Source organism: Trachinotus anak, unplaced genomic scaffold (assembly GCF_046630095.1).
Source record: "Trachinotus anak isolate AG129_WGS33_773 ecotype Australia unplaced genomic scaffold, CSIRO_AGI_Tana_v1 ptg000034l, whole genome shotgun sequence".
Classification (NCBI taxonomy): Eukaryota; Metazoa; Chordata; class Actinopteri; order Carangiformes; family Carangidae; genus Trachinotus; species Trachinotus anak.
The window spans coordinates 1103857-1130104 of record NW_027273885.1 but is presented as its reverse complement, the minus strand read 5'-3'; the positions used below and the strand labels follow the sequence as shown (position 1 = coordinate 1130104).

Below are 26248 nucleotides of genomic sequence, written 5' to 3'. Positions count from 1 at the left end.
CTTTTTTCATTCATACTACACAACAACAACATTTTACATGTGTTTCCCAGACAAGTTCCCAACAAACACACTTAGATGGATTTTGTTTGATAGTGACTCTGTGCTAGAATCCACCATTTCTTGGGTGCTCAGTGATCAGTGGTGAGCTGGTGGAAGCCAGCAAAGTACAAGACTAAAGGTTGTAGGTTTTATTATTTATTCCTTGAATTCTTTTTATTTCTACACCAGTTTTGCATTTTTTATTTGTTATGAGTCAGACCTGGTCCTGATCCCTGTCACCTTCACTTCCCACATCCAGTATCTCAGAGTTGACCCAGCACACCTGGCTGAATAGAAATAGAGCAGGTAATACTGCTGTGCAGGCGTTTGTGTGATGAATCAATAATAATGAGCTGGATGCAAAATGCAGGTGATTGCATGAAGGTGTTGGTGTGTACATTGTTGTTGTTGGTGTTGTCATCTTCCTCTTAAAGAAAAGGTTTAATATGAGTGTTGTCATCAGTCACTTTAACTCTATGAGATGTGACACTGTGAATTTTCATGATCTTAACTAAGCAACAACAGACTGCCGTAAACATCAGCTGATTATACTGTCACATCAATCTGGTGTCAAACCAGAACATAACATTTATTACCTGAGCTTCATTGATTATAGTTTAATATTAACGGTGCAGTTTAACTTAAATAGAAAAACTCTGGGATCAATAAATCCCAGATTATCTAAACTGACTGATTTAATCCGTTTTGGTTCAATCCGCCTGTGTCTGCTTTAAAACCTCTACACACAACAACAATAATGCACACGTGCACATAATTAATCAGTTTTATCCTAAGCATCATGGACAGCACGTCTGGACCAAGTCTGATTTTTACACACACACACACACACACACACACACACACAGCACTGTAAGTTTTCACTCTATTTAGTGTCTATGAAGGGGAGTAAATATCATGAAGCTGCAGACTCCTGGTGTTTGCCAGCACGGTTTCACAGCTCTGTCACAGCCACTGCCTCTCCCTCTGATGCTGCCAGTGATAGCACTGGTTTGTGTGTGTGTGTGTGTGTGTGTGTGTGTGTGTATGTGTGTATATGTATGTTGATGTGTGTTTGTTGCGTGTGTCTTCAGTCTCAGGAGAGGCACAGCTCGTTGGTTTCTCAATGGGGGCTGTCTCCTGCATTGCAGTGTGTGTGTGCGTGCATGCTGTGTGTGTTTATTTGTGCACATTAATGAGTATTGTGTGTGTGTGTGTGTGTGTGTGTGTGTGTGCACGCACTGTGAAAACAACCTGTTGGTGGGTTGCATTATATCTTGGCTTTCAAGTATACGCAGTTTCCTATCAGCTCAATCTATCTCGTTTCCTTTTCCAGATCGCTACACATGCACATGAAAAAACATACTTAGTTGTGTGTGTGTGTGTATGTGGTGTGTGTGTGTGTGTGTGTGTGTGTGTGTGTGTGTGTGTGTGTGTGTGTGTGTGTGCGCTGCCCCTCCAGGATTTATTGTTGTTCACCACTGTGGCCCAAAGTAAATGCATGACGTATCAGCTGTGTTTTTTCTGCCTCTATTGTCTGAGGATCATCTGGAAGTGTTTTAGACACTGATGGCTCCTCAGTGCACGACGCTGTGAATCATTCAGAGACTCCCCATAACAATATTTCCATTGTTTATTTGTTTTCTCTTTCTCTGTGTTTTCCTGTCGTCTGGTTGGAGGGAAAACAGAAGATTACTTTCCATAAGAATATAATTTTTAGAGAAACGACCCAGAGTGTTTTTTGTTTGTTTGTTTGTTTGTTTTTCTTCAAAGAACAACTGGAAATTTATTAGATTTTATTCATGAATATTAAAAACAAAATGCAGATTTAAAATATAAATATTCAGATATAAGCTTTTTTTAAAACTACTGTTTGCATCCCAGGAAAAAAAATCCTCTAAACTTTGTTTCACTGAACTCATCACACGACGACCTGTTTTTTTATAAATTGTGATGGTCAACTGGAGACAAGTAAAAAATGCATTCAAACCAATTTCAGGAAAAATGTGAAATAATGAAATTGGAAAATTATGAAATGTAATCAGTTTCAAAAAAGTGTGTGTGTGTGTGTGTGTGTGTGTGTCTGGTGTATGGGTTCTCATCAGTGTGTATGATTTCTTGCTGTGGATCCACATTTGAATGAAAGTGAGTGTAGGTGGGGACTGTGCTGTATATGAATCTAACCATTCTTCTTTGAGTGTGTGTCTATGTGTGCATGTGTCTGCTCATCCCGCTGTGTGTGTGTGTGTGTGTGTGTGAGTGTTAGTGTGTGTTTGTGTTGGCTGTGGCCGGTGGAGATCGATGGTCTGTAAAGTGGATTCCTTATTGGCCTGTTTGCTTTGGCAGCTCTTGAAAGAAGCCCACTGATTACACTCCCAGATGTGTCATACACACACACACACACACACACACACACACACACACACACACCACTGTTCACTGCTGCTTGCTTTCATGTCTTTGTGTGTGTATGTTGAGGAGGAGGGGGGAACATACATACTTACAATCCTTTAACCTTTTGTGCTTTGGCAGGTTACATCTTCACAAGGACATACTCTCTCTCTCTCTCTCTCTCTCTCTCTCTCTCTCTCGCTCTCTCTCTGTCGTTCTGTCTCTCTCTGTCTCTCTCTCTCTATCTATCTATCTCTCTCTCTCTCTCTCTCTCTCTCATACACACACACACACACACAGTGAAACACATAAAAGGTTCAATATATCTTACCAGTAAATATTGTGAAGCTGTTTGGCTCCTCTCAGTTTTTTGTGTTGCTGTGGATCTAAAACTCTGACAGACAGATTCAGTCTTACTTTCCTTGCTCGCCTTCAATTTGATTGACGACTGCGTCACAGGCAGGATGACCGGTTCCTCTAGAGTCTGGAGATGAAAACAACCTTTTCTGGATCTCAGTGAATTGTTCAAACTGTTTGGAAAAAGCGAGGTAATCAGTGTAGTTCCAGGTTTTAGCCTGATGTTACAGCTGATACAAGACAAACACTTCATCACACAAAAAGTCGTCCTCAGTTCGACATAAATAAAATAGTTTGTCATTGTTTTTACAGTGAAGTAAAGGAAGCAAAACTATTACCAAAGCATAAATCTAACCTTTGCCAGATAATTTAGCCCTAACTTTAACCAACAGAAGCTTAATAACTGTTATAATTTATTATAAAGTTTCACTGTTTATAGCTACTTAACATAACTTAATGAAAGTACGTAAGTATTTACCGTAAACTTAAACCCACAAATCACTGATCTGCAGGACTATTTTATCTTAAACAATATTAGTTTAATACAGCAAAAAAAATATCTTCACTGCCTTAAAGAAGGTAAAACCATCACCAGAACCTCCAACTATTACAGTAGCCTGTAATTAATACTTGTGACTTTTAGTATTCCTATGAAGCATGACATTATATGTAAACTTACAATAAATATATATAGCTATCAGTTTTTGTGGTTGGTGTCAGTGTCTGTTGAAATATGCTTCAGACTCTTTGTGAAGCTAGATGTGTCATTTTGTTTCTACGTTACATGATGTTCTCATTAGTTCATTTTTATTGAATTGAAGCCTGTCTGTGTTTGGGGCGGTGGGTGTGTATGGAGGTGACAGAGTGGCTGTGACAGCATCTATCTGGCTAATGTTGTTAGCATGGAGTCGCTGCCTCCCACCAGCACGTCACGTCAATATCGATGTACAGCTGCTCGACTGCTGGAGAAGATGGTCACACAGACGGGGAGTAAAAAGGCCTTCTAACCCTTCAGTGTATGCATATGTGTGTGTGTGTGTGTGTGTGTGTGTGTGTGTGTGTGTGTGTGTGGCCCAATAAAAGCCTTGCTCCTGACATTTTTACTGCAGGTAAGTGGAGGGTGAATTTATGGTGCTTGTTTAGAGGCCTAAAGAGGCTTGGTTGGCCACGAGCTGGACACACACACACACACACACACACACACACTTATTCACACACACTTTTTTTTTTTAAGTTGACTTTTCCAGCTCGAGTCAGATTCATATTCATGCAGTCTGACATGTTGTTACGCAGAGCTGAAACCACAGTCCTACCGGTGGACTCCTGGTCCAAGGATCCCGGCTGATGACTCACATGCCACATAACAGACAACTGTAAACTATATGCTGACACTTTGCATCAAAATGTTATGAATGGAAATGAAGGACACAGACGTTTGAACACACTGTGGGGTCCAAAACCCAAAGAGGAGCAACAGACGAATGGCTTCAGACACAGAAAAACAGGGAGATGAGAGAGGAGAGAAGAGAAGACCGTTCCCAGGTGGCTGCTTGGCTTCCAATACAATTTTTCCCAAACTTGATGAGGAAATGAAATGGGCCACCCCCTCCCCTCCATCCAATACGATTAATTCCCTGTAAGATGCTTGCTTTTAGACCCAAGAGAGAGGCACGATAATGGAGGATTTATTCGCTTAGAATGAAGAGGCTAGTGGAGTAGGGTTGGCTGTTTCATAATGCTTCCCTCTCCACCTCGGCCGGCCGTCTGTCTCTCTCCATCTCTGAGTCCTCCGCCTGCTTTCATGCCACTCAGCCTCCTTCTTGTCTTGCAGGATGAGCTTAGATGGAGCACAAGTTGCTATAGAGGCTGAGGAAACCCGTAACCTGCAGGTAATGCAGCTGTACATCTCTCAGTCCGTCCTCTCTGCAGTGTGATGAGCCCAGCTTAGGGACACATTAGGCGAGGCAGGGCGTTAAGATCAAATGGGATTGTGGAGGATTTCCAGGAACACGGGGGTTGTGGCTTTGGTGCTGGGAATCCTCTTCGTTTACCCCCCTGAGAGGAAGCAAGGCACGGAACAATATTCATCAGCAGACCACAGCCTGCAGCACGACACCTCGGTCCAGATGGAGCAGTAGATGAGCAGCGGTCTCTCTGCTCAAAGCCAGGTTCAGAATCAGAATCAGGTTTATTGCCAAGTAGGTTTTCACATACAAGGACTTTGCTTTGATGTGTTGGTGCACAACAAGATGTAGGCAGACAGTGACAGTAGAGGTCTTTGGCCTTGTTGAAAGGGCCAACTGCAGATTGTGTCCAGGGTGGGAGGGGTCAGCCACAAACCTGTCCTGCTCACCTCAGGGTCCTGGAGGTGAACAGGTCTGAAGGGATGGAAGAGCGAATGATGTGCTGTGTCTATAACTTCTATAACACAGCGTCATCTTGCGAGGCTCCGCATTGGCCAATCAAATATCTGCAAGGCTAAATCAAACAGGAGTGGCTGTATTCAGGGTAGTACGTCCTGGTGACTTACTCCTCCTGTACCAGGACTGCAGCACCTCTACCATCTGCCTTTGGATCATCTTGAGTAAAGACAATGTCTGTCACTGTCTCATACTGTTAGAAACAGCTGGGCAGTGTTTTGGCTTCAAACTCAAAAATCTTCTACTCAAACTTCCTGGATCCTATTTCATCATTTCACTGGAACCTGAATCAACACACCACCACCACCACCACCCCACACCACCACCACCAATGCAGCCCCTCGCTCTGTTTCAAAGCAGGGTTGTTCATTTTTGGTGGTTTTTTTCTTGACATCACAGGATGCCACACTGCTACGTGCAATGCTACCAACTGTACTGCAGACATAACCCCCCGTCCTTCCACCACCAAGTCCTGGCTTTTACTAGGGATGGGGTTGGGGGGGGGCACTGTATATGAGTGGGTCTGTTTGGTAAATAACACTAAAGTATTTATTTGTGCTGTGTCGCAACTCCAGTAAACAGTGGACAGCACCAGTTTAGATTTGGATTGGACGACTTCCCAGAAAAAAAAATCAGACGTGAAGGAGCGTGGGGGGTTAGATTGATGCAAGGCGAGAGACGGACAGCGAGGAAGGAAGTGAGCAAACTCTGTGTGATTGATAAAGGCCTGTGACCCTTTCACACACAGTCTGTAACACTCAGATGACGAGGCGTATACACACTCCCTCTACACAGGCGGCAACACACAGAAACCCTGTAATTGAATATCGTGCAGAAAGCAAACATTCTCCTGTAAACATATCATCTGTCACCTCTATAGCTTAATCCATATCCTTTATGCCAAATGGAGAAACACACACACACACACACACACACACAGTCCTGCAGTCTGTCAAACAAACAAATGAGGCTGGAGTCCCTGTGAAAGTCATCACCATGACCATCCCAGCTTCATCATCACGTTAGCCTGCTCCATTACACGGCAATACGATCCGGCCTGAAATCAATTAGCTGGCCATGCTAGCACCGTAAAGCGTACACTCCCCGATCTTTGTTTTGGTTTGATGGAAAACAATGTCTTGCGCCCAGAAGGGAGTTTTAGTTGTGTGGGTGCCACGTCCCTGACCAGATGAAAGATGCTTTGTACTGGTTCTGTGATGACTCTGAATGCAGGAAAATTATGATGCTGGCTTTGGCTGTTTGTTTATGTGAGTTATAGTTTTAGAAATGCATTAAACATTTCAAATAACAATTTCACAAACGGATTATATTCATACTGCTGATAGTTCCTGGTATGATATCATATCGTTGACAGACAAGAATCAAAACCAAATATCAGGCAGGTATTTAGCTTTAAAGCTCCATCCAGTCTAAAGGTAGATGTCCATGTGTCTGTGATTCTAAAGCAGGTCTAGGTTCTATATTAATACTGTGAAAGTATCAAAGCCTCAGTCCACAGAGAAATGCACACAGCCTGTATTCAGAAACTGAGCCTTAAAACCAGCTGTCAGGACTTCTGCAACTTTGTGATGTCACAACAAAGCCCCACCCACCTGGACCCACCATCCAGTGCTTACCTGAAATCTGCTATATTTTTATTGGATCATTCAGAAAACAGACAGCCAATCAGAAGAGAGGCTCAGATCCTCTCTTCTGATTGGCAGCTCCAGAGAGAAGCCTGAGAGAGGAGATGTAAAACTACACTGAGATGGTTTTTGGTTCTTAAAACCACAGATATATCTTCTGATGGAGATCAACACTTCAGATAAAACACAGAAGAAGTTTAAATATGGAGCTTTAAATGTAGAATCCTTTAGATTATAGCTTTTAGATTTGTCAACAGAAATCTTTCAACTGCAATAATTCAAAACACTCTTTTGCCATTAAGAAAGCTGCACAGCATTGGTAGCTCAAAACAAGCTAATTAACCAGTTTCACCAGGACCTCCCATTGTGAGTGAATGATTACAACCTTTCCAAGGTCAAAAATGACCTTTCACACTCAGCTGCAATGAAAAACTGTGATTTTACAAAGAGCTCACCAATAATCATAATGTGTAAATAGGTCAGGTATAAGTATGGGTTACATTTACCACTATAATTTCATGTGCAAGTATGTGAATTAGCAGGTAAAGTGAGCAAACAGCTCTTCAGGGAACTGAACATTCTTGAGGAATTTCTTTCACTTCTTTGATCCAGCTGGGTGATGGCCCTGTTACCCTATTGGATCACATGCTGGATTGTAAATAGCACAACAGTTAGTGGTTCAGAAGAAGAAAGTTTTACCAAAATCTATTTATTGAAATGAAATCACTTTGATCTCTTGCACATTCAGCTTGGTGAGCGCTGCCTGTTGAAGCTGTCCTGATAGTGCTGATGTCTGGTTTTGTGATGCCACTCTACCGGGCGATTACTCACGATGCAAACACAAACAAATGAAAAGCACCTTCTGGTCCAAAGAACGAAACCCACCACTCAGTGTTTCCAACACCCTCGACAAATGTACATGTGATTTTCAAACTAGGGTTACGAGCCTCGGAAGGGTTGAAGGAGAGGTTTGCAGTATGTGGCTGAAGTGACGGAGGTTGTTCTAAGTGCTGCACCAACCAAACTCACCGCACTCATGAGGGTCATATATTTGCCACGTAGGTCATATGTACAGGCTGTGCATGGCTGCTCATTTGTCAGTAAACACACCCTTGAAGGGATCTGCTTAGTGTTAAATATATGGGCTCCCTCTAATCAGTGACTCCTTCAGCTCATTATTAATGGCCGCTGGAAACCAAGAGCAGAACCAGGGAAAGGTCTTTTCCAAGGCAACTGTAATTTCCTTTCTCTTTACACCTCCACACCCTCTTTTCCTGTGACATTCATTAGTGCAGCAATACCTTCAAAAGATATCCAGAGCCAGAATGACCGGCAGCCTGCTGGTCTGGGTACAAAGCTCTTTGCAGTTGGACCTCGAATGGTTAAGAAGAACCAGCTCTTGGTTCACTGTACATGATGTCGATACAGTGAGTTCCCTGATCAACATCAGCTGTTTTCTATCGACAGATTGAATTTCCTCCCTGCTACTGTGTAAATGTGCAGCCTAAGTGAGTGACGGTCTTTCTTACACACACCAAACGTTATCTGTCTTTAGCTGTTTCTAAATCACTTTACTCATGAGCTGGACATCAACTGACCATCACCTGCAGTTTGTTCCCCCCTTGATCTTCACCCCAGAAAAACCTCTTGTTCTACAACTGTGCATCAGTGAAGTCTCTCCTCATGCAACCGGCCTAAATAGAACAGATGTCAATACTTAATACCTGATCTGTGTGACCGCACTGTTGTAAAGGTCGTCATCTGAGATGTGCCATATATCTGCACCATAGACTGTAAATATAGATGAACGTAGCCTCCGTGATTTCATGAGTGGGCTGCTCTACCGACGCCATCTTTTTTGTACCAGGCTGTAAACATGTTTATTTCTGCTGTAAAGTTGGACATTTGAACATGGGAGTCTCTGGGGACTGACTCACTGCTGGAGCCAGACTCTAGTGGTCATTAGAGGAACTGCAGCTCTCAGCTCTTCACTGTTGATGTTTCAGAGCCAGATGTTGGCTCTTGATCTGTGCATCTTTCTAAAAAGTCAAATTCAAGCTAATTCAAATTGGCCCATAATTCTTATGTCCAATCTACAACAACAAAAGACACATGTGGTGTCATTCAACTGGCTGCATATTCTCACATAGAAATCTTGCTATCTTACCAGTGATCATCTTTAATGAGCCTGAAGGTGAGTGTAGTGCCTCCTCTACCTCACTTTGGTGGCAGGTTAGCAGGTAGAGTAAACCTGCGCTTTTTTTACTACATCAACTAACAGCCAACAACCCAAAACCAAAATAGCTTTTGTCCATTTTTATTTATTAGCTCGGTTTAATGACAGGTCAGCATGGCAGCAGTTTGTCCAACTGGAAGCAAATTTTAAAAATGCTCTCAGCTGGACCACAAAGGAAACCAGTTTAAACTGACTGATGCACTTGTAGACTCTGCAGTTCACTCACAGCTCGGCGTCTTGTGCACAGATTTTAAAGGATGTTTGTGGCTCCTGAAAAAATGCAGCAATTTTATTACATTTGCTTGGTCAATCAGCACAACCCAGCTACTGTGTGTAGCGTGTCCATTGTGTGACATGCATTAACTGGTGCATCAGTATATAATAAGTCTTTGGTGGGTATCCAACGCAAACTTCCAAAGTGCCATGTCTCTTTCAAAGTGATCCACAAAACTATATCACAACCTTCTGATTTACTGTGTTTTGATAGTATTTTTCGATCGTGTGTGCAGCTTCAGTTTTTGTGTCTCCTACCCTGTTTGCACATGTGCAGTGTTGCACATAAAAAATCTGTGGTTCTGTAAGCGTTCATGTGTTGTTGTGTGTGTTCGTGCAAACCTCAAGAAAACACGTGCACACACTCACAGGCCTCGTGTGTTTACCTGATTCGTGTGCAAACATGATCCTGTGCCATCAGCACTCAGGTCAGTGGCATGTGAGCATATGGCAGAAGTATCACTCTGTCACAATATACTGTGATGAAAGACATGCATATAGGGCTCATATGTGTATACACAATGGGCTCGCCACGCTGAAGCCCTCTCTCATTCTGCCACCATCTTAATAAATCTTAAATACATAAATATTCACCACTTCTGCTGCTGATTAATTCAGTTTAATTGAATTCAGTTTTATATGTATAGCATGAAATCACAACAATCTGAAGCACTTTACAGAGTAAGATCGAAACTTTACAATATGATAGAGAGAAACCCATCGGGGTTGATTTTCTCATTAGTTTTCAAGGTTTATATAGTTTCCATAAAGTTTTCATACACAGATATGTGATTCTTGATCATTCCAGACTGTGGGCATTGACACGCTGCCTTCCAGCCCAGCATCACTGAGGTCCGACTCTGATGCTGGAAGACAGGACCTGGGTCACAGCTGGTTTTCAACAGGGTTGAGTTCAGGATTCTCACGTTCATCTACACCAAGCTGGGATAACAGTTTCTTTATGGACCTTTAGAAAGCAGACCATTATCTAAAATCATCATGTATCACTTAAGTGGAACTAAGAGCTCTACCCTCATACCATGAAAAGCAGCTTCAGCCTGAAGAACGTAACCAGGCGTCCATATACAGTGTGTGTGGATAACCTACTCACAGGAGGCTTTCTGTTATAACGTTATAGCCTTCAAGCTCAACCAAAGATAACGCTGATGACATCACTGTGACTACGTCAGTGAGGTGCCCCTTTCATAGACATATAGGACAAGTAACAACATTAACATTGTTCGATTCTAGGGCCAATAGTAGCTTAAAGATACTGGTGGATGTGGGGAAACTACATTTTGTCTTTGGGAATACATGGAAGTCCTTTTCAAATGTCCCATATTTATTTACGCTTTTCCTGACGGCTGGTTTTAAGGCTCAGTTTCTGAATACAGGCTGTGTGCATTTCTCTGTGGACTGAGGCTTTGATACTTTCACAGTATTAATATAGAACCTAGACCTGCTTTATAATCACAAACACATGGACATAAACAACATAAATATTATGGTTTGGAAACCTCTGTGTGTGTGTGTGTGTGTGTGTGTGTGTGTGTGTGTGTGTGTGTGTGTGTGGGATGACATAGTGCTGAGACAAACACATACAAGTCATAGCTTGCTGTTTAAGTGCTAAGCCTGATAGTGAGCTGCTGTCTAATTTGACATGCCTCGAATTAGCTTAGTGGACATTAAGAGTGTGTGTGTGTGTGTGTGTGTGTGTGTGTGTTGGACTAGTCTGCTGGCTTGTCTGCGATTAACTGCGTACAGGTTAATGCGTCTTCATATCAGAACGCCATATGTTTAGTGTGTGAGTGTGTACATACATGTGTGTGAGTGTGCGTGTGGTACTGAGTAAAGTGCCTTGAGGCAGACCCTGGTATTGATGGGGATTACTAACACTTAGCTGACACCACTGAGACTGCAAGGGGAGTAAATGATTTAGAAGCATTGGCCTTAATGTAATGAAAGAAAGGCCCTGCCTGTCAAGAGCACACACACACACACACACACACACACCTATGGGCGCTAATCCTGTGAGCTTACATCTCCATTAACACTAACCCTGCACCACAAACCTACTCCACAAGATAGCTAGCACTCTCAGTGTTTCCCCCAGGATATCAGAGACACTCTTTTTCACTCTCTGTCTCTCTGACACACACATACAGACACACACAGCCTGAAGGGATGTCAGGATGGGTTCACAGTGTAGTCACAGTTTTGTGTGTGTGTGTGTGTGTGTGTGTGTGTGTGTGTGTGTGTGTGTTAAAGTCTATTAAAAGTGTGTTTTCATTCCATATAACATGAATAGTTCCATTGTGAATGAATGAATGTACTTGGCCTTAACAACATGCTGAATTATATGCACAATATAGTGTTAGACTGACTCACGCTGACCTTTCTATACCATCTGACTCTTGACACGATGGATGAGTCCCTCCCACAGCTGCATCATAACAGGCCAATAATGTGCTGACAGATAACCTCATCATCTAATTTACAGTCGCAAATTTTCATCTTAAACTTCCATCCAGTCTAAAGGTAGATGTCCATGTGTTTGTGATTATAAAGCAGGTCTAGGTTCTATATTAATACTGTGAAAGTATCAAAGCCTCAGTCCACAGAGAAATGCACACAGCCTGTATTCAGAAACTGAGCCTTAAAACCAGCCGTCAGGACTTCTGGAACTTTGTGATGTCACAACAAAGTGTAAAAGTGTAAAATATGGGACATTAAAAAAAAAACATGTTTAATGCATTTCCTTCCTCATAAAAGCTGTTTTTATGAATATTTCAATAATACATTGTTTACATCGGTGTTTGCCTGCTACCAGTCTTCGAAACCGCCGCCGCCGAAAGTGTGGAACCAGCAGGAGGATTTGAATCTTGCCACTCAAACGTGTGTGAGGTACAAGACCTTGGCATGGTCCGGATTAGAAAGACACTGCTGGTGAACAAAATCCAGCAGGAACTGCATTTCCTTAAAGGTGCTTTATGTAAGTTTTCACTACTGCCAAACATAGTTTCTAAAGGCAAAGAGCTTCAGCCATCATTGGATTTACAAGAGGTTAGAATTCGCCCTCCAGGCAGAGCTGCTTCGTCACCCTCTTCATCCTCCTGCAGTGACTCACTATCACAAAGTAGTATTACCAGATGGGATGGGTCAGGGCTAGCTGGTTAGCATGCTAACTTCAGTAGCCATAAGAAAACAAGTTCTGGAAATAGAAGAAAAACAGGTGAAGTTGGATGCTAAACTCACAATGTTTCTCTGGACAAGTTCTTAATGCTAATGTCGAGGTGATCACAAAAATCTACATGTAGCACCTTTAAAACAAAGCAGTTGGATGTAAAAACATAACAGTTGACGTGCCAGTATGCAGCTCACAATGATAGAAATGGATCAGTATTTTGTTTAAAGGTCCTTTATTAGATTTGCTTCCACGCGCCTGTTTGTCACAGTTATCGATTTTACCTTTAACCAGTATAACGTCTCTACAAAATGCAGACCAATGAGTCTCCAGAACGACCACAGACTTGACTCTGACACAGTCTTAAAACCTTCACAAAGACAGATTCTCTCAGTTTGGTTCACAGTAGATTTTCAAGGTACATCTAATAAACTGGAAACTCAGTGTAGTTCCCACCTGAACCACTGCACCGCCTGATTTACGATCTGTTTGTTAGTAACAGACTGTTCCTGTTTTCCCAGAGCCTGACTTCCCAGTAACACCACTTGAGTATGCTCACACACGCACCATTACATGTTACACAGCACCCGTCATAAAGGAATTAGTTTGATCAGTCCCCTTGCACTAAAGCCTAATTGAATTAGTGCTAACCAGGCATTAGCATCTCAGCTGCACAGGTAACTGAGAAACAGTGGCATGAGTCCTTGGAACATTATACCTTCACTTGTGTGTGTGTGTGTTGTTAGACTTCTATGCTAAGTGAGGACATGTTCGCAGGCTGACATTAACATAGCCATCCTTTTTTAGCACCAAGTCAGATTCACCAAAGTCTCTTACCCACACGAACCCGTTGTAAATTGTTAATTTCCTCTTCATGAATGCCTCCTGTTCATTAGAAAGTGTTTTTTTTCCTGTGTAACTGTTCATGACATTTGATCATTTGTACCTCCAGGAGTAAAAAAAGAGGAACATGACAAAACAGAGTCCAAAAACACATTAGTTAAAGTCAGCAGTGGTTTTTAAGCAACCAAAAAGAGTTCGGAATGTATTTAGATCATGACCCTGATAATGAAACACGTGTTGATAAAGTGAAGCAGTGATTCAGAGGAAGCAGAGAGCAGGAGGCAAGAGGTGCTGTTCACCTGGGCTGCAGCTTCCATAAAAACAGCTACTTCAAGTTACCGAAACATAACCAAGAAATTTTCAAAGAGAATAAAAAGTTTATTTTAGGTTTTAAAGGTGTGATCTCCATCAGAAGATATATCTGTGGTTTTAAGAACCAAAAACCATCTCAGTGTAGTTTTACATCTCCTCTCTCAGGCTTCTCTGTGGAGCTCTAGAAACAACAGGTCGGTCAGCCAATCAGAAGAGAGGATCTGAGCATCTCTTCTGATTGGCTGACTGTTTTCTGAGTGACCAAAATAAAAATATAGCAGATTTCAGAGAAACCAAATCCTGCAAGGTTGGATGGTGGGTCCAGGTGGGCGGGGCTTCAGGCATGGCTGAGGGCAGTGACTGCTTTGTTGTGACATCACAAAGTTCCAGAAGTCCTGACGGCTGGTTTTAAGGCTCAGTTTCTGAATACAGGCTGTGTGCATTTCTCTGTGGACTGAGGCTTTGATACTTTCACAGTATTAATATAGAACCTAGACCTGCTTTATAATCACAAACACATGGACATCTACCTTTAGACTGTGGAGCTTTAAATTTTTAGTTTTCTGCACAGTTTTTATTGTTTCCACTAAAGAAACAGAAGCTGAGTTAAAATCGTCACAGTATTAAAGGAAAGCACTTTATGTGTGTTAGCGAGGCGATTGTGATGTGCGCATGTGATGTCATATCCAACTGTGCCATCCTAAGCCCCTGCTGTAAAGGTATACACACACACACACACACACCGCTGCAGTGTGATTAAATCTTTAAGGAAAGTAGTGCTGGCTGCAGGGATAAGTAGGGCCAGTATGTTGGGGGCTAACAGCTGGGTGGAGAGTGGCTTTTAATCCAGCTGGGTTTTAACATGATGGGAAGAACAACAATCCAGGGTGTGTGTTTTGAATCCTCCGCCTGCCAACAACACATCCTCACATTTCCAGAGGTTTACAGACAGAAAGTAGAATAAAAGGAGAAGTCACTGAACAGCACGCACCCCTTCACACCAGATTCACATCAACCGTTTTTGACATTAAACAAAAAAAGACGTGGACATCTCACTTTATACCATATGGGACCTTTAATAATTTTAAATACCCTGTATTACATTATGATATTTATGCTTTATTCATTTTTTCGCTTCTGAAAAGTTTCCAAACATTATTTATCTGAATTCTTGTTATGTATCACATGTATACAAGCCACTAATTTTATATCTTTCACAAGGTAAGACTGGTCAGTAATATGAGCCTGATGACTCCAGGTATTATTATTGTTTTCCAGGTACGCTTGATGTGGTTTATGCTTTACATTTATATAGATTTAATAAATAATTTGCAAATTGATTTTGACAGTAACACAGGTTTAAAATGACTGAACATCAGCACCATCACTCACTGATCAGTAGTTCTGGTTTAAAACAATCAGTATCAGCCCTCAAATACCCATATTGGTCAAAGCCTGCTTTGATAAAACTAAAGCTCTTCCTAACCTTCTGCCAACCTCTTATCATTCAGGAAAGCCACTGCGGTCGAAACCTTTGATCTGCCTGGCTTACTGGCTATCAGGGAGCAAACTACTGTGTGTGTGTGTGTGTGTGTGTGTGTGTGTGTGTGTGTGTGTGTGTGTGTGTGTGTGTGTGTGTGTGTGTGTGTGTGTGTGTGTGTGTGTACACCCTGAGGCCTGGCCAATCTCAACTCCGCTGCAGGCCAGTGACAGGTGCTAATACTGGGGCGAGAGGCTGCACGGGCCTCCATGCTCCCTACTGTGATAACACTGACCGACTTCCAAAAGCATACAAACACACACACACTTTCACACACACACACACACACACACAATGGCTGAGCTTCCTGATAACTTTGCTGCACTTCAGAAGCAGCCTGTGTGTGTGTGTGTGTGTGTGTGTGTGTGTGTTGGATTGATTTTTCAAAGGATTCCCCTTTAATGCCAGCAGGCCTTCCATCAAAGCGGGCCATGAGAGCCTGGTGTGTGTGTGTGTGTGTGTGTGTGTGTGTGTGTGTGTGTGTGTGTGTGTTTTGCCTTCGAGGTGATATGATGTTATTATGGCCTGTGTGGTGGATATGTGTGTTTCTAGAGGCTGAATTTAATTTTGAAGGCTGACCAGGACAAGACAGCTTAGAGTTACTGAGCGAAGTGTGGCTGGTTGCTTATGAAGGTACATCCCACTAAAACCTCCAGCTGACCATGCAGAGGTTTTACACGTCCACCTTAAATCAGCCTTTAATCACAGCTGTTAACACAGGTCTGAATGTGTGGGTATATCTGTAGGACGGTGGGGTTTAGTTATCTTTTCTTTTTTATGCCTTTATTTTGAAAGTGGAGACAGAGTTGAACTGCAACACTGTCAAATAAACAAATGAAAAAACATAATTTAATTTCTCTCAGCAGAATACTTCAGCATGCTGGTCTCTACCTTCAGATTTACCACTCACCCTCAATCTGTGTCCATCTGTGTTTTCTGGTCTGGATCTCCTTGTCCTCGTCTTCACTTCTCCGTTGATCTCATCCTGTCTGGGGTTTTGTTTTGCTAACAAACCCCACGAGACCACTAGAGACAGGAAGAAGCACCAAGCAGGAGCCCAGTGTTCCACCTGTACCTGCAAAGTACAGCAGCTCTGTACCTGCTGAGTCTTATTTTTTTATACTTTGAGGAGCGAGGCTAACAGTTTCCCCCTGTTCCTACTCTTTATGCTAAGCTAGGCTAAATGCGCCCTGTCTCTCCCTCTGTGTTGCACACTCCTCTAAATGTTTGACTGTTCCTCTTTAGATTTTGAAGATCTGATCGTGCAGGTTTTCCGTGAACATCGTCATCTGTCACATATTTCCTGCATGTTAACGAGGAAGGAGCAGATATGCACAATTGAACTGATGATGATGATGATAAGCCGTGAGGTCATTTGTTTGTATTGTTTGTTTTTTTGGCGTGCTGAGTCACAGGAGCTCTTCACCAGCATCATGGCTAAATCATCATCCTCAGCCTTTATCGCCTCTCAGTGCTCACAGGCACAGTGACTGAGTCAAATGAACACACTAATAGAATAAACCAGTTGTTTTAGTGTCTGCATGCCTGCTCGCCTGCCTGGCTAGCTTATCGCACACACACACACACACACACACACACTCACACACAGAGAGAGAGGGAGAGAGAGAGAGAGAGAGAGGCAGGTTGCAGACTCTCTGGCTCCAAAGCACAAGATCTCCCTGATTGCAGAAATTATGGCAGACAGAAAGGAGGAGAGATTAAGATGCAGTGTAGGTCCGTGTGGATTTGGTTTGACAGGCATGAAGATTGTGTTGTGCTTACGAGTTGTTTGTCAGGTGTGTGACTCTAAAGCAGCTGATCTTCTGGACTGCAGCAGAACCAGTGTGTAGTAAATTCATTTGTGTTGTGCAGGGGGGGATGAATGTTTAACGCTGGTAAAGAAAGTTTGATCACCAACTGTGACTCAGAAAAAAAACATTACTGCTAACAACATCAAAACAACCCACTTAGAAACACTTTAATGCTAAAATAAATAAAATTTGTAATGTAATAAAAGTTCTGTGTCCTGTGACAGTGACGGCAGTATGTTTGTAAATGATCCCTTTAATACAGTTTAAGTCTGACCTAATACTATAATTTGGCCTGTGTATAGACTCCACTGAAACTAGGAAAACAAATGTATTTATTCAGTGTTATTTTTTGGCATTTTTCCTTCACTGCCTGCAACAACAAACAACAAAATATCTGATGTAGCAGAACAACCTGCACCTGTAGTGACTCCAGCTCGATGCAGATCCTGGTCTGGTTTACCACAGAAACAGTTCCCTCTGACTTCAATGACACAATGAAAACAACCAAAACCACCATCTCTCCCAAACCTTAACGCAACAGCGCCACACAGGACTCCTCTGTGGTGTGACAGTCGTGCTCACACACGTCTCCACATTTTATCATCACACAACTGGCAGCTGCTGTGATCCATGTGGTGATCAAACTAATATTAACCCTGTGTGTGTTTGTGTTTGTGTGTGCAGGGCCGTTTGATGGACGGGGTGTGACCCTGCTCGAGGTGTGCGGTAGCTGGCCCGAGAGCTTCGGCGTGCCGCGGCACAACATGGGGTCGGTAGACGCCAGCGACGAAGGCCTGCGGGAGAGACTGGCCGACGCCATGTCCGAGTCCCCCTCCAGAGACATAGTGGGATCTGCTACAGGTCAGTGCAGAGCGGACAACGCACAATTACACACACATACAGACTTACAAACATTTAACATGGACACGAGCCCACAAACATAAAAGTTCTGTTCTTCTATTGTCTGTTTATTTTTCCACTCAAACAGATTCATAATCCACCCGAGTCCTTACACACTGATCTCAGTTCAGTTTCACTCTGTATGTCCAGAAAAGAGTTCACTGAATCCAGTGCAGCTAAGAATCGTGACTTCCTCACTGCATTACCCAGCATACACTGCTGCCAGGTTAAGGGCCAGTGATGTATTAGGTCACCACCAGGATGTTCAAGTTGTATGTGTGCCGGCTCAGTTTTGGCGTATTTACACACACCTTGCTTTACTTTGAGGCTTCCTGTGTGTGTGTGTGTGTGTGTGTGTGTGTGTGTGTGGCAGACATGCCGTTGGCCCTGACAGTCCAAATGGTTAACTCATTTAGGAAGCGCCAGTGCTTTCTCTTCCCCTCCCCACCCCCACCCCCCCTCCTTAAGTGAACAAGAGTTCCTTTGATTTAGATGTGTGGGGGGGGGGCAGTTAGGTTTGGGGGTGGGATGTTGGGGTAGGGGAGTGGGGGGCTCACAAGGCCTTAATGGATTTAGCATCGACAACACCCCCCCCAACCAACCCCAGCCATATCCAGCCCAGTAGCCCCCCCTCCCCTCCCTCCTCCACCTCCCGTTAGGATTTAACCTCATTTGTAGCGCTCTCTCTCTCTTTCTTCTCATCACCCCCCACCCCACCCCCCCAGCCCGTGTTTCTTCATTAGATTAGATGTTGGAGACTCCCGGACACTAGCAGTCAGTCTCCTCTTGTTCTTGTTCCCTCCATCATCTCGCATCTTGACCCCCATCGCACCCCCCTCCACCCCTAATGCAACACAAAATTCATTACTGATCACATTACATCAAAATACACCCATGATACACACACACACACCCTGCGCCTTGAGCTGTGCTGAACACATCATCCACAGGGAATGTGATGGACTTGCTGCTTCCATCCATTCATACAGACAGAGAGGCCTCAGTCTCTGTGGGCTAATCTAATATCACAGCACTTCTGCGCTGTAACATATAGGAAATGTTCCTTTCTGCTGTGAGGAGGAGAGCAACGTGGACCGACCCGGTTCTGTCACTGCTGTCCATCTCACTTACAGCTCCATGGATTACTCTCATCAAACTCCCCGTTCCCATGGAAACGATTGACAGTGTGTTTTATGACACAGAGCCTGGAAAATGAGGACTGGGTCAGAACCTAGTGTAAGTCTGAACCCTGTTGTGCAACTGCTGTAAACAGCTACTTACACAATACAATAATTAGCATATTCATGATGTCATCAGGTCATATGACAGCAGGCTTTGTTCTTTGCCTGTTTGTCTGTCAAAACACTTCCAGTCATCAGAAGAACGTTATTATTAGACCGACGTGTTTCAGGTTGTTGCCTTCATCAGGATCATCACAAAACATCATATGTGAACACACATATCTGCCGATGGGGATTCTACAAGGACGGGCTGGTCATGTGACTTCAGGCCAGTCGTTGTCCAGTAGAGGACATGGGTGCCACCATGTTTAGGTCATATCCTGGAGAACTGCACCTAAAGGGGTTTGTACAAAAGAGACCTTGCCCTAAAATTTGATGTGGCATAGCCCCCCACCCCCCAAAACCACTTAAATCTAAAGAAACTTACAACTTATCATACAACAGTGATCATAAAAACACATGAATACATCCAAACCTCTGTAAATCCAAATAACCGAGCCATATAACACTATAAAAACTATAAACACTTTCCTCCTCATCTTCATTCATCTATATGTGCTTTACCATGTGGACACTGTATCATATAAACAACGTTTTTTATTCTACAGGTGATGAAGTTGCTGATGTTAAGAGTTTTTTCAGTTTATAGGGTGAAAAGACTTCAGATTTTTACTATATTGGCAGTTTATGTCAATGTATTCACATCAGTCAGGGAACACATCTCTTGGCTGTCTGCAAACTCTCCAACAGTCACATTCATCCAGATGAAATCTTCACACACCATAATAACAATCCATACTTGATAAAACCCTGTGTGCACGAGAGCTCCATCCATCTTCAGACCCCAGACCTCAGGCTGCAGATGAATCGGGGCAGCGCACAGGGATGTGGAGCACCAGGCATTTCATTCATTTTTTTCACTGTGGTACTTCTCCACAAGGATTACCAATAATGTTAAAAACGTTTCCCTGGCCCCGACTCTGGAGATCTGATTTCCTCTGGCTTTCTATTGGAACGAGGCAACAGTTGACATGTCATCCCATCCACATATGATCCACACATGATCCACTGCTCCCTCGATTTAAGTGTGAGGCCGAGTTCTTTTTGCCAGAGTTGTGGCGTTCAATTAATTATTTATAGTTTCTGGGATTTCCATGTTAATATATGTGCACTCAAAGTGTTTCCGTTGTGAGCTGAGCTGTATATGGTGTGTTTAAGGGCTCTGTGAATGTGTGTGTGTGTGTGTGTCTTGGTGTGAGGCGTAGATGGGCAGAGGCAGATGGTATCTTGCTCAGTGGCTCCATTTGCCAAGAGCTGTGGCCCCTGCTCAGACACACACAGCACAGTGGAGCTGCTAACACAGACCTGGAGCTAGATTGCAAGCAAACACTCACTTAACTCACTTAACTCACCTCTACATACATTTAGCTCATCTGTTTCTCTGTCGTACTGTGGCAGGCTGGGCCGAGAAATGATCTCATGAGAAACGGCGTGATTTCATCAGTATAGCGACAGACGTACTGTCAACACTGGGCTCCTCTTTCACCTGAACTGGAGGGAAAGTGCTAACAATGCACATAAATTTATTCATGGTGCAAAAACGCACTCACTACAGAAAACTGTAAACTACTAGAAAGGCTTGGGCAATACCCAAAATGTAATATTTCAATACATTTCAGCACCAATTTTCACAATATATTTATAGTATAATTTTATTAGATTTTATGTCTAATGTTTTTTATAATACATAATTACATTTTTGTGTTTTGTGTTTTAGGTTTTTAAGAAAAGAAAGAAGGAAAAATTGTGATATTTTGAAATATATTGCACATTGCACAATATTATAATATCACGATATTATGGAATAGTGGCCCGAGCCTGTTGTCAAGTGACATCTGTGATGATTTAGAACACAGTTTAACTCAGGTCCATAACCATATTGCCTCAAAGCATGCTGGGAAGCTCTGGCCCCCTCACCCCCACCCCCAACACACTACAGTATGTTTCCCTGCAACTGTTGAGTGAATTTTCTACAAACTGTCTTTCAGTTTTCAGTTTCAGCTGAGTCTTCGTCATTGTTTATGCTCTGTGCTGCCATTTATCACAGTTTTTTTTCATCTACAAAAACAAATTGTCAAATGATAATTTACACAAAAAGATGTGGATGGAAACACAACAACAAACAACACATTTTTCCCCCCGTGTGTTTCCTCACACACTCAGAGGCTCTCAGAGCTGGAATGCTTGCTGATGTAACAAATCACTGTCTATCTGACATTCTCCTCCAGTTCACACACACACACACACACACACACTCTCGCAGATTCACAGGGAAAACAAAGCCTCCAGTCAGGGTAATGGGGCTCTCACGCTAAGGCCGAGACCCGGCGTCGCCAGCTCTGAGGGCAGGTGACACTCACAGAGAAAGATGGACGGATGGACAGAGGGAGAGAGAGAGAGAGAGAGAGAACAGAGGATGGAGAAGAGGAGGGAAGAGAGAGAGAGAGAGAGAACAGAGGATGGAGAAGAGGAGGGAAGAGAGAGAGAGAGAGAGTCACTGACGACTAAAACACACTGGGTCTGAAATTAGATTTGCCTCCAATGATATAATGTTGCTAACTAGATTTGGCTTATTGGTGCCTGCCCAACATAAATTCCATTGAAGCCATATGGAGAGTGGACGAGTGCTGAGCGCGACCTGGTGTATCTCAGCTGAGAGCAGCTCAGGGACAATGGCACTTTTTATGTCCGTTTACTTGCATCATGTCATTTCACAATATACAGTATTTGAAGTGGGAGGGTATTTTTACTGTGCCTCCATCTTTGGTGCTGAATGTTTGTTGCCACGCTGTCACTTCATGTGCATCAGAGGGGTTTTCTGGGGAAAGAGATACCAGACACTGTGTTTACCGCAGGAAACATGAACCAAGCTGAGTCACTTTGGTGTCAAATTAATCAGCAATAGTGAACAGATAAATTGAGATTAGTTTCTTTTTGAATATTTTTAGTATTTCCTCTTTGGTACTTATGATTTCCAGAGCTGTCAGCAGTGTTTTACATCCTCTCCTGATTTCCTACAAACACGTAAGCTGCTCTTTATGATTACATGGATGCATTTTCATTTTTTAATGTAATTGAGTTTAGAGCTGTGTTGACTGTAAAAAGAAAAAAGAAAGAAAGAAATGTGAAGTTCAGTTGGTCATGCATCAGTCAGTCTTTTAATATTTTAATCTGGTTATTGAATTAGACTTTTGACTTTGTAGGTAAATGAAATCCCTTTTTCATCAGCTGGTAGAGATAAAGTGTTTCTCTCTGGACAGAATATAAACCAGGTGTTTCTCAGGTGTTTCTTTTCTTTCAGCTCTGTTGATCCAGAGCAGCATTAACAGCACAACCTGCATCATATCAACTTAAACTAAACACAACTGTAGTTGATGCTTCTTAAAATGGACCTTTTTCATATAATTATAAAGATATTTTTTTGGGCATTTTTTGACAGGACAGTGGAGAGTGACAGGAACGGGGCAGAGAGAGAGGGGGAATGACACGTAGGAAAGAGTCGGGCCGGTCAGGAGTCGAACCGGCGCTCACCTGCTGAGAGCATCTGCTCATGTGGTATGCGCCCTAACCACTCCACCATCGGGCCACTTCGTATTTCATCTAATTATTGTTAGATTTTCTTGATTCTTTTGCAGTGAAACCGAACAGAAGTACAGTTTCTTTTTGTTGCCTTTCGACTCCATTGGTCCTGAACAGGGGTAAAAGTACAATATGCATCGTATCAGCTTTAACTGATCAGAGTTTGTTGTTACCTTTTTCTTATTCCATCTAGTTATTGTTTAGTTTCCAAATTCTGTGTCAATAGAAAAAAAAAATTGAAGTTTCTGAGATGTGTTTATTTTGGTTCTAACATGACTTTTGCAATAAATTTAATTTCAAGTAGCATTGAAAATGTCTGAATAATTTAAGATCCCATGTTTATCTTTGTGGAAACTGTTTCTGTCCTGAAATGAATCCACCTCAGGAATCTGCTCCTGTGTGTGAGATCTTCAGCCTTATTGACGATATCATGACTCACAGTGTCGTCACAGTCAGACTGGATCATTTCAGGTTTAGGTTAAATGTTCTCATGATGCCAACAGTGCTCTGTTTGTATTTCATGATACTGTGCTGCAGTGTGTGTGTGTGGGGGGGGGGGGTTAGATCTGTTGATTGATGAGGTGAGGGTGCAGGAGACCACCCACACCCACTGAGTCATAACCATCTCTTGTTTGTTGGATCCCAGCCGGGAGTAATAATAATAATAATAATAATAATAATAATGAGTCTGTCTGAACAGAACTCAGCTGTCTGTCTCAACACCTGACTCAACACTGATATTTAGGGGGGGGGGTCTTATCAGCACCACAGAGAGTATTTCCTGTGTTGATGCATATGTTGATTTTATTACTTCCAGCAGTCTCATACATGTGTTTTTGCAGTGTGCATGTGTGTGTCTGTGGGTTTGCATACATGTTATAATAACTAGCCGTTACACATGTGTGTGTTTGTGTGTGTGTGTGTGCTGTACCTTAAAATGCTCTGATTATTTATGAGTGTGCAGGCGGAGGTCCAAACAGGCATCCTGACTCAGTAATTGGTCCTTTGCTGTTGGAGCCTGGACCGTAGGCTTCTGGCCTGGTGACACACTGTATGTATGCTTTGGGAGCGTTCCACTGTACTTCTGATGTTATCACTTCAGAGAAAACATCAGCTCTGTGGCCATATGCTGCTCAGAGTGTGGGTGTGCAAAATGTATGAAAGATAAAGAAAGTTTGACATAGGAAATATGTGTTGATGTCATTTCTTAGTGTAGATTGAGGGTTTCCTCTCAGACGCTGAACCGTGTGTGTGTGTGTGTGTGACTGTATCTGCAAACACATGTGAACATGTTGGTTTTAGCACTTGTTCTCAAACTCTCTTAAAGAAACGGCGCAGCATTAGTTATCTCTCTCACCCCATTTGCTAATCAATATTACACCGGACAGCACTGCACTTTAATAGCCTGCTATTTTTTCATTTGGACCGAGTGTTCCTTTTCCGTTTGATGAATGTGCTCTGTATATTACAATAACCTATCAAATGTAATGCTTTATTGTTTTAATGCCACTGGCAAACTGCTAAGAGCCTGTAATCTGCAATATGCATCTGACCAGTGTTGGGCTCCTGACTGGAAAAATGCAATACATTACTCATTACTGTTACTCATTTGTAAAGCAGCAGATTTGCTTCAGTTATTATTCCCTGTGGGCAGTAATTGGTTCATCTACTCATTATTTCTCATTATTTTTTTAGAGTCCAGATTTTGGGCTTGTCTTTAAAACAACAACCAGTGTCCTGTACACACTGTTGCTGGGTGAACGTCGTGCTGTCATGTGTTTGTGACACTGTCCTGTTTGTGGTTAATTCTGTTTCAGCCTGTGTCATTCTGCTGTTGTAAGGTTTGTGTAGTAAACACACAGCACATGGCTGTAGCAACAACAGGTCACCGACTGTTTACTGAGTGACTGAATAAAAATACAGCAGATTTCAGAGTAAGACTGAGAGAAATCAAATCCTGCAAAGTTGGATGGTGGGTCCAGGTGGGCGGGGCTTTGAGCGTGGCTGAGGGCGTTGACTGCTTTGTTGTGACATCACAGAGTTGCAGAAGTCCTGACGGCTGGTTTTAAGGCTCAGTTTCTGAATACAGGCTGTGTGCATTTCTCTGTGGACTGAGGCTTTGATACTTTCACAGTATTAATATAGAACCTAGACCTGCTTTATAATCACAAACACATGGACATCTACCTTTAGACTGTGGAGCTTTAAGATAAAATACCTATGTGCATCGTGCTGAGATTTAAGTCTATGTTAATCAGTGATCAAGGCCACCCACTGTCTTATTGAAAAGTAATGCATCATCCACCAGTAGAGTGAGACCAATGAGTCGTTGATGACTGAAGTCAGGCCTGTGTTTAACAGCAGCTCAACACATGTTCAGGTTTGATTCTCTGTCATCAGATCCGTCAGTAAATCCCTCAGTCCTGAGTCTTGAAGCTTCTGCGTCTGTTAAAAAGGCCGGTTGCTAACAAGAGTCTAAATGAGACGACAGAGGTTGTCCAACATCCAACATGAAAACCGATCTCCTCACCAGTCCACCTTTACAGCCTCGCTGTGTTTCTACAAACTGTCACTAACTCTGTCAGAGGAAAGGCTTCTGTAGAAGAGCTCAGAGCTGAATCAGACTACAGGCTGAAGGTTAGTGGTGGTGACGGTGAAGTCATGTGACCGTGGGGTCGTTGGTTTAGAGCCTAACATGAGCTTTTTACTGCTGCTGGTTGTATTTAGGCTCCAAACATCATAAGGTGGAGTCATTAGTGAAGATGATCCTGCTGAACTAAACCTGTCAGGATCAGAAACTGTTGCTGATTTTCTGCAATAATCCAAAAGACAACTGAGAAATCCTATTGGCTGTTTGTGGAGGGAGCCAGGGTGATGCTAACTTCCTGGTTGACTTACAAAAACACATCATCCCTGGAGCTCTGTGTGTGTAGCAAACTGCATTATTTGCTGTCTGAAGTATCCAAGTCCTACCAGCAAAAATCAGAGTATCAGAGTAAAAGTATTTTATATTCATATTTTCATGGAACACACTTAAAACACAGACTTTATGTTGGCAACAGCTTTAATTGAAATTAACATCAGTCTGCATATTCAACATGAGGAAAAACCCAAAGACTAATAATCTTCCAGCTTTGACTATTTATTCAGACCAGTGTTGACACCACGACGTCAGCGCGACGTGGTCGTCTGAAAGTAATGGACACCCTCCAGCCAATGAAAATCAAGCATTCTTTGTAGCTAAGGTGCAAACACATACACTGTGTATCCACTGTATCAGCTAAAAAGAAGACGTTTACACCTGCTGCCTTTTCAAACCGGGGATGACGTGTCCATTCAGACAGCCTCACAGGAACATCATGTACGGTTTGAACATGGTGTCACTGTTCTCCTCTTGTCTCTGCAGTAAAGTGGCTCAT

The 26248-nt window shown here is 42.7% G+C and overlaps 1 protein-coding gene across 2 annotated transcripts in view; it reads left to right on the top strand.

Annotated features, from left to right (window-relative positions):
* Positions 1–26248, top strand: part of bcas3 (BCAS3 microtubule associated cell migration factor) — a 314178-nt gene that overhangs the window by 267961 nt on the left and 19969 nt on the right. For both annotated transcript variants that reach the window (XM_071471601.1, XM_071471606.1), the window contains exon 23: positions 17734–17910. In XM_071471601.1, coding sequence (XP_071327702.1) covers positions 17734–17910 — 177 coding nt within the window. The remainder of the gene's footprint in view (positions 1–17733; positions 17911–26248) is intronic.